At 35.3% G+C, this 20,488-nt stretch overlaps 2 protein-coding genes across 2 annotated transcripts; one reads left to right on the top strand and one right to left on the bottom strand.

Annotated features, from left to right (window-relative positions):
- Positions 1–3,140: 3,140 nt before the first annotated feature.
- Positions 3,141–5,674, bottom strand: LOC117117904 (histamine H2 receptor-like). Its single transcript, XM_033262383.1, has one exon. The coding sequence runs from the start codon at positions 4,981–4,983 to the stop codon at positions 3,733–3,735; it is 1,251 nt and encodes a 416-aa protein (XP_033118274.1). The 5' UTR covers positions 4,984–5,674; the 3' UTR covers positions 3,141–3,732.
- Positions 5,675–7,861: 2,187 nt separating this feature from the next.
- Positions 7,862–19,328, top strand: LOC117117899 (cyclin-C-like). The gene is made up of 12 exons (XM_033262377.1): positions 7,862–7,994; positions 8,223–8,315; positions 9,259–9,365; positions 10,344–10,428; positions 11,298–11,367; positions 11,696–11,806; positions 13,012–13,047; positions 13,175–13,266; positions 13,369–13,436; positions 14,167–14,246; positions 14,598–14,722; positions 19,052–19,328. Exons 2-12 carry the CDS (start codon positions 8,284–8,286, stop codon positions 19,107–19,109), a joined length of 864 nt encoding a protein of 287 aa, XP_033118268.1. The 5' UTR covers positions 7,862–7,994; positions 8,223–8,283; the 3' UTR covers positions 19,110–19,328.
- The last annotated feature ends 1,160 nt before the right edge of the window (positions 19,329–20,488 follow it).

The raw sequence follows: 20,488 nt of genomic DNA, 5'->3' as shown, positions 1-20,488 counted from the left end.
GCTTAAAGCAACTCATCCCCTACATTTTTTTGCAAATGCACTAGTTCTTCAGTGGCGGATACAAGGAGGACCATCCGCCCCACCCTCTAATTTTTTTAAATTGTAAAAAAAATATTGGGGAAGAAGAAAGTTATATTTTAATATCTGAAAGAGTGCCATTTCCGGCAATCAGGTACCATAATCATTAATTACCGCTGTCCCAACCATGGTGTGGCTGAGGAGGTATTGATCCCATCTGTGAAAATCCTTCCCTGGGTCCCCTCTATTTCATATTCCTGGATTCGCCACTGTTCGTATAGCATGAGAAATACCGGTAATAAAGTTCAATGAGGTAAACTGAAGGAAAAAGACGGGATTTTTGAAAAGATACATTATTTATAAATAAATTATTATGATGATAAGCTCTAAACTGTAATACTTGATATTTTGTATAGGCCTATATAAATATATAGTTAAAAATGTATTTGAAAAACGTGTAGGTCTATCCAGAATGTATAATAAATCCAGAGTGTATAAATAAAAGTTGATTATTTATTATTACAGTATTATTATTATTATAATGATACACCCATCAGATGGGGTTGCTCACGGTCGCCGTGACGTAACAGCCTCGCTTTTTAGAAATACTACCGTATTGTTATTTGATCAGCATACTGGTAGTAATAAAATGAATGCTTGTCCATTACATTCTATAGTGGCCCAAGGACTGTGATCGTCCATTTAATTGGGCTGAGTTTTCGTTTAAAATCTTAGGTCTACTTATACGCCCGACCAAGGCAAGGCCCGACCCAGCCTGATTTTTCTCAGTTTGGTTGGGGAGAGGTTGTTAAATCGACTGATAAAATATCATTTTATGTTATAATTCTGATATGAGATAAATTAAAAATTTTAGGCTTTGAGCATTTGTCTACTGTGTAAGTCCACATAGTTAATGAATAGTAATGTTATTTAAATTGGAATATTATTAAAGCGTTAAGTGGCGAACTTATTGATGGAAATCATCGTCTACATCCAGATGAATATGGACCGCGTATGCTAGCCACGCCCACACATTTTAATCTAAATACATTACAGATTAAACATTTGAAAATTATTATAATTATTGACATTAATTGAGCAACCGTTTACCCTTTTGAACTGTTTGTGTATTTGGAAGGGATTGTATCTCGAATAGAACTTTCACTGATGTAAGAAGTGAGAGGTATGACGCAAAACCGTGAATGTCATGTCTGCAATAAAATCTACCTAAACTTTATTAAAGCTAAAGATGTTAGGCAGTCCATCCAGGGTCAGTAGCCAGCATCTACCAAGGGTGTGTGGGGGTGGGGGCAGGGCTTTGGGTCCTGAGGGTCTCTAAAGCGTAAATTTGATACATCTTGCAGTTTAATCAATATACACTCTTTTTTTTTTTTTTTTTATAAGAAACAGTAAAATTTTGCCCAGGCTCAGTGTTCTTATTTTTTGGCCGATTTCAGGCCCAAAATGTTCTTATTTTGTTCTTATTTTTCAACACTTTCTAAACATAGAAAATATTATTTTACAGTTAGGATATTAATATTTACTGTATTATAGAGGGTATTATATAGTAACACCTACTGAAAACAAGGTACAGATAGATTTGTTGGATTTCTATTTAAAAACAAATAAAAACCTCATTTGACATTTTAACTCAGCCTTAATTTGTTCTTAATTTTTCAGTAATTTCAACCTCAGTGTTCTTATAAAATGTGTTCTTATTTTTTTTTTAAGTAACATATTACAATTAAAGCAATTTCTGTGATGGAAGAAGTTTGGTCTGTTCAAAATGGTAGAATGTTTTACTGAACGGGGTTGGGGGAGGGGATAGAGAGGATCTGAAAATTGATAGTAAAGTGGACACTGTGGCTTACCATTAACTACTTTAAATGGCATGGTTTGGCTTGACTTTTTCCGAATGATATCGCGCCATATCCGTATACAGTGGGGCTAATGATTTCCGTTCGGTGCAAAACCTCCATTAAATCACGAGGCCTATCGAAGTTAGTGTTAAATAGCTCCTTGGTCTTGCCTATCCTAGGGTTGAAAACATAAAATAGGATCAGTACTAAAATAAACGTTATTTCCACCAAGGTCTCCATATAAAGCAAGATCATGATATTTAATTACTGTTTTGTTCTATGTCCTTCACATTTTCTTAAAGAGTTGTAATCCCATGGTCAAACCTAATTAACTAATTATTGTTTAAACCTCTTATGAATAATACCGTGCTATTTGTGATTTATTTAGCCATTATTCGCGCTTGGTGGCTCACACAACCAATGAGAGCATGCTGAGAGCAACGCACGTAGTTTATCAGTGGCGTATAACGCCGGGACTTGGGCCGTATGGCTTCATAATATCGGGAACCTTGCAGGAGCTGTCACTGTGCTGAGCGCCAAGGTTCTGGAGGTTGAGTTCAGAGAAGAAATCCTCATGGTCCCCGAGACATTTTAAGGCTTCAGTTCCTAGCATTCGATTGCAGAAATACATTGTGCATTACCAAATACAATGCTTTATTATTAAACGAATAGAGGTTTGTAGGTTTTCAAGAAAAATAAATCATTGTCGTTACGTTAAGGAATGTAAACAATAATGTTAAACAGGCTTAGGTCCATTTGGTTACCGGGAATGGGTTTAGATTACTGTAGTTATGCTTAGCTCAGCTTCATGTTATGTTAGTGACCGGCATTCATGGCCTCTATGTGTTGGATCACCTTGTGGACCTGGGTTCGTTGGAGGCCATTCAGGGCCCCTATTTTTTTAAATTTGTTATATTAGTATTTATATAGCGCCTATTCCGTTAGGTTACAAAGCGCATTGTTTGTCCCTGGTCATTGGGTCCACATGCGGAAGTGTTGCTACCATATTAGCAGTAGCGGCAACCCCACCAGGTATCCATTTATACTCCTGGGTGGAGTGCCTTGCTCAAGGACACAAGCGAAATGCTCAGAGAGGGATTGAAACCCTGACCTCGATTTTGGGAAAAAAAACCATTCCCGTTGCGCCAAACCGCTTCCTCTGGGTCGGGAGCCGGCCTTGTGGACTGCTGAACAAGGGCGCATCTGCGTTCCGCGCCTGCACAGAAATAGCGTTGCTCGATAAATTCAATCTCTTAAAACTTATAGAGAAAATATTCATTTATTGAAATGTCAAACAAAAATTTAGAAATCATTAAAAATATATTAGCACATTTAATAAATTTAATATTGTAATATTTATCTTGTCAATCTAATAAATTATGTATACTCATGCCTGTGTTTGGTGACTGATTTGCACGTCTTATCTATATAACAGTCCTTGTTTCACATATGTCTTGTCGTTATTCCAATTTCATTAAAATATTAATAAGGTCGTATCTTACCAAACACCTACAACATCATAGGCAAACTACTGTTAAATGATCCACCACATTAGCAAATAAACTCCGTGGCAAGATATTCAGCATTATTTCATTTGTATGTAAAATAGCATCATGTCACAGTACATTAAAGTGCCCAATAAATATTTCTTCAATCGTTCAGTTTTTCTATCCAGAAACGAGGGTTTCCCCCTTAAAGACTGTACCGGTATATCTATATGGAAGGTTTCGTGATGTAAACAAAGACCAATTTTAAGCAGTTTTCGCAAATAATTTATATTGGCTGCGAATTAAAATTATGAAGTGGATGTTTTCATCCACATGAAGACTCTGCCATGACACGTTGGCACTGGAAGTCACCTACTGCTCCGTGCCGAGTCTCCCGTATTTCGTTCGTTTGACGTCTGAACCGCAACAATTGGATACACTAATCCATTAATATTTCTCCCGAGTGGAATATTAATGTCATCAACAGTTGGGTCCCAACAAACGGAAGGAGCATTACGTTCTACTCTTTCATAGTCATTCCGGTCTGCATTAACTCTTAGAGTAACCATGGATCCATTTGAAAGTCGTCTATCACTCGTCCTATTCTTCGCCATGTATATCAAAATGGAAAATGCTTTCCTAAATTCACTATTAATTGCGGCATAAACAAGTGGATTAATCATTGAGTTAACATATCCCATCCATAGCACAACGAAATAAGCAGAATCATCTAGGTTCCAATTAAATACAGGACCAAAAGTAAAAAGTGTAAAGTATGGGACCCAGCAGACGACAAAACAACCCATTACAATTGCCATTACTTTGAGTGCTTTGTGCTCGTCTACAACTTTTATATGATGTTTTCTGTTGTTGTTAAATTGAGCTGATAATCTCGATATAGCTTTAGCCTGATTCCTGGCCACAAGAACTATTTTACAGTATAAACAACACATTAGTATTAATGGTACAAAAAATAACAATATTCCATCCACTAACGCAAATAGCGTATTCGTTTCTAGTTGGCAGGCCGACGGATTGCTGTAGCTTTGTACATGTCCTGATTCTGTATTCCAGCCAAGGTGTATAGGAAGAAACGAGATGAGAAATGAAATACTCCATACAACACCAATACCAAGGAAAGCTTTCGATCTCGACATAATGTTTTTGTAAGTGAACGGTTTAACGATGGCTACATATCTGTCTAAACTAATGACAAGTAAATGTAATATAGACGCGGTACAGAAAAGAACGTCACACGACACATATATATTGCAAAATACAGGTCCGAATTTCCACGTTTGGGCTATGGTAAAGATTGCACTAAACGGTAGAACCGTGAGTCCAAGAAGTAAATCGACCATGGCCAGCGATACAAGAAGAGTATAAGTTGCAGTCCGGAGCATAATGTTAACCCAAGGGGAAAGACAAACCAATAAGTTTCCAAAAATAATCAGAATAATGATGATTGTAAAAAGAATTCCCAAGCCGACCGAACGAGTCAAGACAGCTGTATCTGTGGGTATAGTTGTCTCGTAATCGCCTGTTACCATACTGGTTTCCATCAATGTTAAACCAATCATTTGTGTTGTAGGCCTGATACTTGTATTCCTTTCTGCCATGACTACCTAGTAAGTATAATCTGTGCCGTTTTTCTATGAATTAAGGTCGGCCATGTACACTTTGGTTTAGTTAGAGTCGATTCTGATTTTCCTCATGACTGGACGAGATGCTTTACAGAATCTGTTCTTGCACCTGTCACGTTTCGTTGCTATGGCGTTACAAAATATAATGCAATGAATCGTGCGCCATGTCATCTATTGCATCCGATGTCTGTCAATGAATATAGCTTTGTAGATCCAAGCTTCTTATCAAACGAAAGTAATCCGTAATCAGTATCGTTTTTCGAAGTCGTCCGCTCTTCGCACGCGACTCAACTACAATGATCAAATTCATAGCTGAATACAACTTCTAAAAGCCAGGACGCCACCTAGTATATACACCTGCCTCATTCTTTCGTCGAGACTATTAAACGTCTACGTTAAAACACGTTTAATTTATATATAACATTTAAAATGGAAAATTGTGTCATTCCTTTAGAAACGGAAGTCAAATACTGAGGTTTAGTGTTTTTGGAACCGTCAGTTAGCCATGTGTCTTATTTTCCGTGTCACTGCAGCACATAACAAAATGCAATAGAACCTGGTCTCTTACCTTTGTTATACACAACTAAAATAATTAATAAACCATGCATAGAAGCGTTATCAATAGGAAGCTTAGGGGATTGCTTTGTTCATTCGAGTTTCACCCATTCATCAAGCTCCGTTCACACAAAAAATCTAAACTATATTTAGGTTTATTGTTGCTATAAAAATAAAATTATTTCAGGGAAACGAGCAGGCAGTTTGTCGGTGTTCATATGTCAGCGCAAGCGTAGCACCTGAAAGTAATCGTTGGCCACGCCCCCGTCATTCCGGTGCCTTTCTAACTATATAATCGCAAATGAAATCATTCGCTTCGCTCCAACGTTAACACACGAGTAAAAGAAAAGCAGAATCGTGCATTCAAATTTAATGACACAATGATAATTAGGCAATTGATGAGCCGGTGCTCTATTTATTCACTTCCGAAACATTAAATTGTAATACAAGTTGAATCTAATAATTGTGCATAATAATCCAATCATCGTATCATTTTGCCTCCGTTATCGGCAAAAAGCTTTCACTATTGCTCCGCCTCATAATATTCCACATTCCGGCTTAACTTTACAATAGTCTCGACGTGAAAGCTGTAAAATACATGTATGTTCCCAAATACATCACTCAAAATTTTCTCTTATCAAATATTCAATAAATACAGGCTAAAATAACAATCTAAAATAAAAATCTAATACGCAATCATATTAATTATAACAGGAAAAAAGGAAGAATTAATTTAAGGCAAGCTATATTTAAAATCTATTTGTATCCCAACCCACTCCCGAAAAATTTGACAATTTGGGGTTTTGGCTTCTAATAATAATAAAATACATATAGACCTATATATTTTTCTCCCGACAAATTGAGGTTTTTCTCCCCGATCGGGGTCGTGGGGGGGGGGGGGGGCAGCCCTCCTCGACGGGGGAGTGGGAACCCTACCCCTGTAACGGGGCGGATCCAGAGAACAATCTTTGTACCAGGTGTGGAATAGTCGATTCTAAAGTAAAATAAATACTACTACACAAATTAAAATCATTTATGGGGATGATGGGGATGTATTACCATTCAGCGCTCTTTCAATTTTCTTTTCTCTCTCCCCTTTTCCTGCTTTCTTTTATTGTCTTTTCATTCCCTCTTTTTCTGGGGAGAGGTTGGGCATCTATATCCTGGAACCACCTCTTCGTCATCTTTACTAATTGTTTCTTTTTTTATTTTCCTGAATCGGAAAAAAAAATCTCCATTTTAGTTGGTAGAGGTTATACAATAATATGATTGTTTTTCCTGTGAATTAATAATAGCAGCCTAGCATTCTTGCATATATTAACTCTAAATTCACTCAAGAAAACGGATGTTCTTTTAAACAAATCGATGCACGGAGGTAATCGAGCAAATGAACAATCGAAACGTAATCAGATATAAAATGTTTGTTTTTACTATTAACAATCTCTGAATTAATTTAATTCAATGCAAGAGTTTGTTTGTATTTATAACACCAGGGAGGGCAGTAGACTAACATTACATTACGTCAAATGATTAAGTTAAATGATGTAAGGGTGATTCTCTTCTCCATCTCGTATTTCTTTTATATATCTTTATAGTATAGGCCAGAGATGTGAATGATAAAGATGAAAAGCAGCCTCAACACCTTTTAGCTAGCTCTATATAATGACAACTTACGTGGAATGATTTAAATGTCTCTGATGGATAGGCATATCGTCTAAATTTCGACATTGTCGTTCGCGACAGACGTCTGTCAATACGATCGATGACAGACAACAACAAAGAAAAAAACACCATGTCGATACAGCAGTATGCATGCACACTGCGTCATTCTTCGGTGTGGCTTAGCGATTATATAACATATTGGGTCCGGCATATTAAGGAATTGTATGGCATTAGATTTATATTTTGGAATTAGTCTGTTCCATGTTGTTTTTCAGCAGTTAAACATCTTTTAAAGATGATTGTTGACTTTTACGTTTGACTGGGTTAAGGATATAAACTGATCAGTAACAATGAAGAGAATTCCATCAGGATAATAGCATTTTTGCACCAATATGCCTAGTTTCTTATAATTTATGAAAGTAAAAAAATATCTGTTTGTAATGTATTAAATATAACAATGTTGCATTAATTTGTTATTATAGAACATAATATTTTTACCTAAAATGTGTTAATATCGTACAAAGTTGCATCAACTTTATCTTACGTTGTTAGATTTGATGACATTTTATTCAAATGTAAAGGCACACAGACAAAAAAAAAGCTATTCGTAGCATATTGTCCGTATGGCGTTCCATACCTTTGGCCAAAAATACTATCCATCCATAAACTTAACGGTGATTTGCGTTTTTACAATTTAAAGGTTAAAAAATCATTGTATGTATACGAGCTTCAGGAAACAAGAAGTATGAGGTATTAGATAGGCTAGGCAGGTAAGTGAATGTAGTTAAAATTAATATATTTCAAATTATTACCATGATATATCTTTGCATATAACTAACCTGCCAAGGCTTAGGCTTGGCTAGGCCATGCGTAAAGTCTGACTCTTTAGGGTAATAAGAAGGAGTACGACCCGCTAGTTGCGTGACAAAGGCGCCTACTCTAGGCCTACCAGGCCGGCTAGCCCCTGATATTTTGATGTTTGCTTGCTTCAATTTCAGATCACTATTCACGATGTATTTATGACATTTTCAACGAGGTGCCATTTTCGTAAATTCTAAAATGGCTGGTAATTTTTGGCAGAGTTCTCATTGGTAAGTTGAAACGCATTTTAAATTTTTAATTAAAACATTTTGAGGATGATAGGTAGGTGAGGGATCTTCCTTCTATAGAGGGCAGCATTACGTCTAAACAACATGTGTCTTTTGAATTAAAAAAAAAAAATCATTGCAGTCTTATAAAATTTTTAAAATGTATAGTAACTATATAGTATTATGAATAAAAGGTAGAAATATTATACAAATAAATTATATAATTAGATCAGACTTAGGCCTATTTCAGTCACGCTTTATTTCGGTCACGGCTCATTTCAGTTCAGGATGTGGCGCTGCAACTGACTTTGTGAACGAAAATCATTTTTACTGGAATTTCAAACTATATTTAATTAATAATTAATTTCCCAAGTCAACATTGATTTTGTTGGCTGCCCTATACACAGTACATTGATAAACAAAGAACTAAATCTATATAATTTTTGCCTTTTTCGCTGTACAACCAACTTAATAAAAGCTATAGTGAATAGGAGCCGATGTTGGTGTAAGTTGCCATTACATATGATCACAAAGCGTTTGTGTTGATGAGATGTCATGAGCTACATATAAAAATGAGCATAAGTGGTGGTCTGTGATATTTAGCAACATATATTTTAAGTGAGTAAAACTAGTACAGTACCTGGTAAAGATGAAGTTGGACCATTTCATCATCAGCTATTTTCAGTCCACTGCCTCAGCATGTTGGCGCCAAATCAATCTCTCTCTTGCTGCGTTGCACCAATTCACTCTTCTCCAAAACGTATTGATCTCATCTCTCCATCTTTTATGTTGTCTTCCCCTGTTCCTGTTGCCATCCAGGGGTCTCCATTCTGTTACTGCTTTGTCCATCTGGTGTCTGACACTCTGCTAATTATGGACCATGTTATTAATGCAAAAATGTATAAATTTATACTTTCGTCAATAATGAATCTTGTTTTCTTTCCAGTAATCAATGGTTATTGGATAAACTTGTGATTCTGAAAGAGCGACAAAAAGACCTGGATAAATTGACAGAAGATGAATACACAAAAGTGTTTATATTCTATAATGGAGGTAATTTAGTGCAGATGTCTAAAGTATAAAAATATTGACTGCTCTTGAGAGAAATGGTGAAATCTATTGCCCCGAGTTAATTTCTTTTCTCTTTTTTAGGCACGAGTGCCAAGGCTATGCCAATCATTATCCTACGTGGCATATCCATTAAACAACAGGGGACTGAATGGACCAGTATACCGGGGAAACCCCCTACTCTTCTCAAACGATGCACTGGGTTCTTTAAAGTGCACTCGAGCCAAATGCGTACACTGGGCCTACGGTTTAAAGTCCTTATCCGAGAAGATTTGTTCCACCACCGGAACTATATTAGCGAGTGAACTAGCGCCGATATAGCTGTAAGTTACGGTGCCCCTCACTTAAACGCTCGGCCTATCAACTCGCCAAAATCAAACTCGTGATGTAGAGATCGTAACCTACTATGGCCCGAGGAAAGATAGTAGGCTACAGTCTACACATCAAAGAGGGGCTATAGATTTCAACATTTCCAGAATCTAGAACAGTCAATATTTGTTTTATATACCTCATACATAGATTCTATGAGGCCTAAAAAAGTAATGAATAGAGTTTACACCAAGTAAGCCGAGGCTTACCTCCTAGACCTAGGCGATCAAAGGACCAATCTCCCTCAGTTTTGTAGAGGTTGCGTCCCCTTTACCGTCTGTGCGTGTCATAAATTTAAGCCAGATGCCAGGTAATTGATCATAACATCTTATAGTTGATTCCAAGAAAATGTATAATTTTACTATGGAATAAATAATAAGTTCATTAACTTAATCAACAATAAAAAAAAATGTAACAATAAAAAAAATGTAACATAAAAAGTTGTCCCTAATAACGAACAATGTTTTGACTTCATCTTGTCAAGTAGATAGTATTAGTAGATGCAAAATTTACACACATATATTTATAATACAAATTTAGTTTTAGTTTTTAATACATTTTCACTTTCTTGAATTGTTATATTTGTTTATGTAGTAATCCAAGCAATTGGAGAGACTTTAAAAGTACGTCAGCTAGTTATTGCAACAGCTACACTGTATTTTAAGAGATTTTATGCCAGGTAAGCTTGTTATACAGTTTATATAAGCTTGTTTCCCACATAGCCATCCTAAGCTAATTCTAGCCCTAATTTTCCTCTGGATTCTTCCTGCTTTAATAGCTTTAGTGTATTGCTAAGCCCTTATTAAACAAACACCCCTTCCTGTAATTGCTGACCTTGATTTCCAATAGACCTCTCTTGGTTTCTAATAGCACCTTGTTGTTTATTACATATTAACTACTGACTCGTTCTTGTTTTATATTATCTTCTTGTTTAGCCACCATTTTCTGATTGATAGCTCCTTGTCAGGTGTGGTGCCAGAATTTACCCGATGGGAGTTTGAGGTCCTCGATGGGGGGGGGGGGGGGGGATGGGTGTGTTGGGACACTTGCTAAAAATCTTCCTTATGCAGACCAAAATAATATGACAATTTATGGGTTTCAGAGACTTACCTATTCTGTTTTAGTGTCTACTAATATTTAGAAAATACATATTTTTCCCTAATCAATTGTAGTTTTTCTTTCTGACGACGTGGGAAGCCTTCAACTGACCTTACTGGAGTCACCCCTGGCCCTTGTTCACCGCAATCCCCTTCCAGTCGACTTCAGATTATTTTTTGGTCACACAAATCGCTACATGTTTTTTACAATATCTATCTTCTTGCTTATGTTTGTCGATTTATTTACAGATACTCAATGTTTATGAGAGCAATAGAAAGAATATTTTCATGAGTTGAATGATGGATTTTTCTATTCAACCAGATGGAGCTAAGTTGAAGGGAACAGTCCATCTTTCAACAAATAAAAATACAAACATTCATTATATTTGTATTATTATATTCACATAAAATAGATCCTTTATATAAATATTTGCACATTTTTTCTCCACAGAAACTCTTTGAAATGTGTTGATCCACTGTTGATGGCTCCAACTTGTTTGTTTCTGGCATCAAAAGTTGAGGTGAGAACATCATTATTTCTACAAAATTATTTTATCACAATTCCCACATAAATGGTTTTAACAATCTGTAACAAGTTTGATCTCCCAAGATATTTAATTTTTACACAACAATACAACATATGCAAAATCTTAGAAAGATATAAACTTTCTAAAATTTAGAAACAAATTTGCTTGCTTCTCGTGCTTGTCTAGTTTACAAATCCTGAACTCTTTTACTCGTCAAAGTCTGTATCAAAGTATAGCAACTGAAGAACAATTGACCGAATATAAATATTGGAAAAACCTGCCGTCCTGTTTTCTAAAACTGTGTCGCCTCTTGTCTATGTAGGAATGGGGAGTACTCACCAATGCCAGATTAATTGGAACTTGTCAGAGTATTGTGAAAAACAAATTTGCCTATGCATTTCAGAATCCTGAATTTAACTACAGAATTCAACATGTAAGTTCAAGTTTTTATCACTAGTACATCTTCTCCAGGTTTAATACAGGATAAGGCCAAAAAAAAAGGTTGTTTGTTTGCCCTCTTCCACCTGCCCCTAACTCACTGAAAAAAAAATAGGGGTGGAAAAACAAAAAACTTAAAAAAGTTTTTTTTTTTAGTTTTTTTCTTTACAAATTAAAAAATTGTGAGTGAATTTATTTTATTTTTTGCCAGATGCCCTACAAATTAGTCTAAAATTGCTGTCTGATGCAAGATATTGCCATTCTAGGCCTCTGTGGTTATTTTTATTCCATCTAATGAGTTTCATTTTAAAAAAGAAGGGCAAACGAACAATTTATTTTTTTTGGGCCTAATGATAATACTGATAATAATCACACCTGTAGACCTTCCTTTATTAAAATGGTGTCCTGTATGGTTATGATGTTGTTTATTATTTGTTATATTAGTATTTATATAGCGTCTATTCCTTTAGGTTACAAAGCGCTTTGTTGTCCCTGGTCATTGGGTCCACATGCTTAAGTATTGCTGTTGGTAATCAGCGCAGAAGCAGGCAACTCCACCAGGTACCCATTCATACTCCTGGGTGGAGATAAGCAATGCAGATAAGGTGCCTTGTTCAAGGACACAAGCAAAATGCACAGCAAGGGATTGAAACCCTGACCTCGAGGTTGGGAAACCAAACCGTTCCTGCTGTGCCAAACCGCTTCCACATGAAGCTTCCACATGACTTTCTTTTGAAATCTCTTTCATATAACTCTTTTCTTCTAAACTCATTTCCTTCTAAAATCATTTTCTTTTATCTCACTTCTTTTAAACTCCTATTCTCTAAATTCCTTCCAACTAAAATCTTTCATACTCTACTTTTTGTAAACTCATTTATAAACCTCACCCTTTTAAACTCTTCCATTCATTTCTAAACTCATTCTTTGTAAACCTATTCATACCAGCATCCACATACCTGTTGAGCTGAAGTAAACCACAAGTATACTATCCTATAAATTTAGTGCTAAAAAATATATTGTAAAAGGTTGAGTGAAAGAATGATGAATTTTTGAATATAGTACTGTATGCTATTAAAATATGTCACTAGGCACAAAAACTGGTTACACTAGTGTTGTAACCAGTCTTAGTTTTCCAGATCATTGGTCTGTATATTGTACCAATGAATTACAGCCAGGTATTCTTTTTTTTTATTTTCCCAGATATTGGAATGTGAGTTCTACCTCTTAGAATGTTTGGTAAGTCCCAATCTAACACAATATAATGCAGTATACCATTATGAAATGACATAGAAATAAATTTGAAAGACTAATTTTCAAGTGTTTTTTTTTTCAAATATCTACTTTTATATTTTGACAATTTCAGGATTGTTGCCTAGTGGTGTACCACCCTTATCGGCCTTTGACCCAATTTGTCGCAGACATGGGCCAAGAAGAGCAGCTTCTTCCACTTGCATGGTAAAATAATGAATTAATAATTACTTATGTATTGATAAATTTGTAATTGTCTCAGGTATGATAAACATAGCGCTGTAATTTGGCCCTTTTTTATTCTTTAAGGAGAATTGTTAATGACAGTCTGCGAACCGATGTGAGTTTGCTCTACCCACCATTCCTGATTGCATTAGGTAAATATTAAAACCTTTCTATAACTATACAATGGGCTGATTTCATTTGATATCTTCATAATTATGTGTGATTACCCATTGGTTACCTATGATATAGCTTTAGTTTAATAGTTAACCTATTGATTACCTATTGATATATGAAGAGATGTCTATTGGTATACCTTTTGGTTTCTTTATATGTTGTTTGTTGATGGTTTACCTATTGGTTACCTGTTGATATACCTTTGGTTTACTTATTTTAGTTACCTGCATACCAGTTAGTTTACCAATTGGTTGCCTATTTATATACAAAGAAATGTCTGTTGATATACCTTTTGGTTTACTCATATGTTGTTTGTTGATATTGGTTTACCTATTGGTTACCTGTAAGTTACTCATTAGTTACCTGTACTGTATACCAATTCGTTCACCCATTGGTTTCTTATTGATACGAATAGATACCTGGCGATATACGTTTTGGTTTAATCATATGTTTTTTTTGTTTTTTTTTTAAAGAGGGTAACCCTTCCATTGCATCCTAGGTCAGCCCTCTTAAATAAATGAAAATAATGTGATGCTTTTATCAGTGAAGTCTCCTTATGAGACTTAGGGAGTGGAGTTGTTTTTGGTCCTGAGAAAAAGTCCTGTTGTCACAGGAATTGAACCTAAGACCCTGGGATTAAAAGGCAGGCATCTTAGCCACTAAGCCATTCAACTCATAACTAATTGGTTATGTTTTGTTTTCTTGCAGCCTCTCTTCACATGGCTTGTGTTATACTACAGAAGGACTCTAAGCATTGGTTTGCTGAGCTTAGTGTAGACCTTGACAAGGTAATGTTCATTCAATCCATTTACAATACAAGCTACAAACAATTTTAGCAGTATTTTTTTTTCTCTTAAAATGATAAAATAATTTCATAGTAATTGATTGCACATCTTTTTTTTTCCCATGGGTAACATTTTTCATTTGTATATATAGAATCAATCAGGCACAATGTAGAACTTTCTCCCCTCCATGCAGAATGTTTGTATTTATATTTAAATTGACATGGACCAATTAAAAAGACTCTTTGTACTTGCTTATATAGTGAAGAGATACAAACATCTAGATATTAGTGCATATCCCTGTAATTCGAAGCCAATGCCATAAATGTACTAAATGTTTTGTAATATTTTTGACAGATACTTGAAATTACTCAATATATTCTGAAGTTGTACGACTTGTGGAAGAATTATGTTGAAAAAGATGAAATTCAGGGTATTTTGGGCAAGGTTCCTAAGCCACAACCTCAGCCACCTTCTCAGGGGTAAGATACAAGCTGTGATATTGCCTAACTGTAAACCCCACTTTGACATTGGTAGTAGGATATATAAGTAGAAACTAATTGTACACCAATAATCCTGTATACCTGTAAACCTACCATCACATGGTAATATTGTTAGTGGAGACCAACTTACCATAGCAGAAGTACTGTAAACCCCTCCTTTTTATCTTCGCTTAGTAGTGCATTTTATCTAGTCTTGATATGTACATATCCTTTATAATAATGTACACCACAGGAGTATACCATCTGCCTTGACAAGCACATCCTTAAAAAAGAAATTAAAGCAGTACTCTAAATGATCTATGCTTCCTGGCACTTATATAATATTTGGAAGCTTTAGTGCTGCACTTATTTGAGAGGAGCGCTTGTTTAAGGTTCCCTATAATACCTCCATGGTCTCTAAGCGTATTTCTTCAGGTTATTTGAGTGTTAAATGATACCATGTGGTATACGTAGGTTTATCTGAGTTGTTGCAATACCAGTACTTTCAATTTTAAGAGAAATCGGTTGTTTAATAGTTTCTTAATAAAATGAAACATCAAGGCAAGTTGCAATTTTCTCTTGATTGAATGCTTCAACTATGAAATATATCGGAATATCCCTGATTAGCACATCTGAGCTTATTTAAGAGCAGGGCTTAATGAAAACAAAAATCCATGTTTAGTACAATGCTTATTCAAGAGCCCCAGGTATGTGAAAGAAGCACATATTGGATCATTACCATTTACATTGTATCCAAGGTATCATTTAAGGGACACGCTAATTATTATACTGAATTTAGAGCAAGCCGGTGATGATAATGGTAATAATAATGTAGCAGCATAGAGCATGTGAACTGTAATTGAAAGTTAGCCTCGGGGAAATACATGTTTTACTCTGATTTCATATCTCTTGTAAATATTGTATATAATCATAATGTATAATTTGACAAGATAAGTACATTAGTAGATCATTTTACTTTGGATAATTTGAAGCATTAATGATCATGATAGAATACTAAGAATTCAAAAGGGTAGAGGTTTAAGACCTTCTACAAATACTTAACATCACACAAACAAGGTGCAATGCAGGGCTTTGAAACAGCTGGTAACATAGGGCCTGGCTATATTCTGATTTAGTATTGATAGTGACACTAATTTAGTAATAATAATAATAGTAGCATAAAATCTAGATTAAGGAATTCAGAATGGTCACAGTCAGAGAATAGAGGATGGGAATGAAGCAGGTTTTCATATTATTCTCCTCTCCTTTACTTTCACTGATTTTTATAAGAGGATGAAAACGATAAATTGAATTGAAATTGTTTAACTTTTAATAGTTGATAAGGTGTATTATATTGCATTATATATAAATACCTGGCAAATCTAGATCGAAGTATAAGTTAGTTACCTATTATTGACAATTGAAAATTGTATAGAACTGACTGTAAAGAATGAGTAGCATTACCACATTCATGAAATATAGAAGGGACATAATATTAGATAATTATTTGTTTTACTCATTTTTTTCTACTGTAAATATGCTGTTCTGAACAGTGGCTTAACGCCTATGTGGTCCCCGGCCGTGCGGCGTTCCACAGGGCCCCAAAGGTACCCCAGGTTTCTCGATCTAGCACCCTTACCCAAATGGGATTTGTTGATAGATAACAGCATAATATGCCTCTCAGATCGTCTGTAAGACAGGGGCAGATACAGGATTTGAAAGAGGGGGGTTCAAAATGTTTTCAAAAAAACCCAAAATGAAAGTGTGAATTTTGATTTCTAGATGGCCGGAAATGAGCTTTCCTGACTGCTGAGGAGTCTTTTAATGACTTTAATATGTTCTTGAAAATTCAAGGTTTTCCCCCCTCTTGAAGAAGGTCTGGTAATTTTATCTCATTTTTTAGGCCTATACATAGAGAAAAAAAAATCAAAGACATAGGCAATACATTATTATATTCCAACATTATTGAGTAGTTAGATATGTAGTCTTTCTTTCATGGATCGATGAACCAATAGGCCTAACGAACGCACTTTCGTAAATTATTACGACGTCGAACAAAAAACAGTGTGTATAATTTATTTAATTGAAGACTAGTTGGGCTAAGCCTAGTTTGTCTGATATGCCAACCTATGCCAGGTAGGTTAGCATGCCTTTTATACCCCACTCTTCACAGATGGGGGTTCTTCCCTGCCCCATTCCCTCTCTACTTCAAATACTTTGATCTACAACTGATATCATAATTTATTTTGTTGTTAAAAACTGTCTAGAATACAAATGAGAAATATTAGAAAAACGAGCACATCTAAAATCCCACAATTGAATTGCTGACCCAGATCCAAAAGGGGCCCCCAGTCTCAGAAAGCCACATGGCCCCTGGGCCCATTGATACGCCACTGGTTCTAAGCCAATGGGTAAATGCTAATTAATGTTTTGGTCTTTATTTACTGTAACTGTAACTTTGAGATTCTGAATAAACAATGGGTGCTTTGTTAGCAGGAGTATGTGTATTGCCTATTGGAGGCAGTCATTCTGAAATAAATAATTGTAATAATGGTGTCTATGTATAAACATTGGCATTAACCGTATGATTTTTACTCTTATATTTCTCTTGAGTAAAATCAACTGATAGTAATTGTTATTGTCTTGATGGAATAGACAATAACTGGATTTGCGTCAGGAGAATCAAGCATAGGTGTAATTTTTCCCTACCTGACGTGGTAATGTACTGAATATTCAGTACGTGCGAAAAACAATTGCGAAAAAAATCGCAAGTCTCGACCCACAATCTCCAGATCACTAGCCTGGCATCATACCTCTAGACCACTAAGCTTGCGCCAGATGGCCAGGGTTGAATTCGGGTCCAAGTATGCAGCGGGCACTGCAATGTTGATAGTAATTGTTATTGTCGTGATGGAATAGACAATAACTGGATTTGCGTCAGGAGAATCAAGTATAGTTCAATCAAGTTTTTTTGCAATTGTTTTCGCACATACTGAGTATTCAGTACATTTCCACATCAGGTAGGACAAAATTACCCCTATAAAATCAACTGCACACTCATTAAGTCTCACAATGATATCTTTTAGTAGTTTCACTAATTGGTATTAAAATGATTAACCAAATAAAGTGTTAATTATTCAAAACAATATAATTTAACACCGGTTGCCAATAATTCATTTGCTTTTGGCTAATTTTGAATGAAAACATTTAGCCAAATTCAGATTTTATTAGGGTTTGGATATTGGCTAATGACAGATTAAAACCTTGTTAATCCTCTGATTGGGAAGTTAATTGTTGGATGTAAGATTAATAAAGAAAAATGTCAATCAAATTATTCAACTGTCAGATTAGCCACTTTAATGATGAATCAATGAAGTAGAATAATGTACATTTTTTAATTCACAATAAAGGTAATGGTTTATTGTGCTGAACTTATTAACATGTGTTTTGAAAGGTCAATTACAATTATCATATTTTATAATAAATATATAACATAGAACAACACACAACACACAGATCAGGTTAAAATAATAACCAACCTAAATTATTAAAGTGCGATGTAGTTATAACTATTAGCAATAACTGAGTCTATATGTTGCTATTTAAAAATCATCCCTGATATGTTTTTCAATACTTCACTATAGAATTCAGTTATAATTATAGGACAAAGTAAATATTTGAATAGATTTTTTTTATTTTTTTCTTGTTAAAAGTTGCATTTTTCTTCAATGTTTATGTATGTACATTTATGTTGTTTTAAAATGAGTTTTATAATATTCATAGTAAGTTTGTAGGGTGGTGTTCTTATGCTTGAGTAGGTCTGTTTTGCTGCTTACTAGCATTATTGCATCATGCTTTCTTTTTTCTTGCTTAAATCATGCTTAAGTTGAATGGAAATCTTTACTTGAATGAAAAACTTTAAAGCATGCTAAAAGCAACTCATCTCATGATCATTTGCCACATTAATTGAGCTCATGACTAAATCTTTAAGCGAACCCTAAAACATGGATGGGATAGCTGCTTTAATGCATTGAATTAGCACAAATAATGCTGCAACCAGATTGGCTATTAGATGTTGATTTATGTGCAATGTCAGCGATGCTGGTGATGTATATACATAATGCTGCTATAATTATGTAAATTATATCTTGTATGACCTGTTAAGGCATACAATTTTTCTTTGACCCAATTGTCACAACAAACTTAAATCCTGTGTATTAGTAAAAATAATCACAAAGCAGCATCAAATTTTGTAAGAAAAGTAATAACAAGTGTCGAACTGATTTTTACATATCTTAAAGAATTTGAATTATTATTTATTCCCTACAGGGTTGCCCGTTCCTCCCCGGCAAACTTTATGCGATTGTCTTCTCAGCTGAACAAGTAGTAGGAGACATAGAGAGATTGCAAGATTGAGGCGTGTATTGCAGAGCTTTATGCCAACAACACTTAAATTAAATGAGTAATTTAATTAATAAATCCAAATAAACCAAAGAATCTTCTCAATTCGTTCTGTGGATCCAACTATTTCTTCCATTTCTCTGCCGTACCTGGTGGTTAATTGTTCAAAAAGATCAATAAAATATGAATGATGAAACAAAATTTATTTTGGGAATTGGTTTTGTCTGATTGATTGTGATTGTTTTATGTCTCAAATTTATCGTTTTAATATAAACAATTCGTGATTGCGGTAGTATACTGTGCTTTTTTATTTGCTTTTTTTTAATGTTTTATATTAGTTGCTTTTCTGTCATATTTTATGTGAAATTACTTTATGAATCCATGAAAATGCTAACATGAACTGTGCTGAAAGCATGAAAATGTTAACTCTTTAATACCAAAAGGAAACATTTGTGTTGCACAGATTCGAACGAGCCAAAATTCTTGTATGATGTGATTTCTATTTTCCGAAGTAAAATATATTAGGTGAGTGATGGCTGGCCTTGGTCATTAGAATTAAGTTAAGCGTAAACATACTGTATTTAATGGCTTACCCTGATTTCTAAATTTATTTGGCAACACAACCGTTTTATTTTGGCTTTACTGTAGAGTAAAGGCCAACTCAGACAGCGTGTGCCGACGCAGCCCGACGCGATTTGTTGTCGCGTCGGGTCTGTGTGAGTTGAACGCAGACGCGATGGTGTGCGTCGGGGGCAGTCGCGTAGTAGAATATTAAACGTGTTTAATATTTCTCACGACGGCTTAAGACTGTTCCCGACGATAAATCGGGTCGGGCTGCGTCGGCCTTAATACAACATGTTTTTTTGCGCATGTTTACTGCAACTAGACCCTCACTCCACTTGACCCAGTGTGAAAGTTCACTCCACCTGACCCATGTGCATGTCTGGTAAACTTGACTTAATTTGCATGTCTAATACACGTGACCCAATGCACATCCCCACCCCTCCCCCTGCACTTGACCAAATGTACATGCTCATTCCACTCGACCTTGTGCTCAAGTTCACTCCTTGATCCAATGTACATGTTCACTTGACCGGTTTGGTATATCCATTCTGTTTGACCCTAATGTGTGTGTCCATTTTATTTGACTTGTGCGTGTTCATCCCACTTAACCCAGCATACATGTCTACCAAATTTCACCCAATGCACATTTTTTTTAGAACCTTAATTTATGTAGCAACTTCCACAATCCGCAGATTTTACAAGCGATTATACAAGGCGCTGGCATCATTATTTCACTGGTCACTGGATACTGAATTGGCAGATCCGCACATTGTAGATGTGTATAAGAGACAGGCTGGGGGG

This window comes from Anneissia japonica, unplaced genomic scaffold (assembly GCF_011630105.1).
Source record: "Anneissia japonica isolate Jap-2015-1 unplaced genomic scaffold, ASM1163010v1 scaffold287896_len759773_cov187, whole genome shotgun sequence".
Lineage (NCBI taxonomy): Eukaryota > Metazoa > Echinodermata > Crinoidea > Comatulida > Comatulidae > Anneissia > Anneissia japonica.
This window is presented reverse-complemented; position numbering and strand designations above follow the sequence as displayed.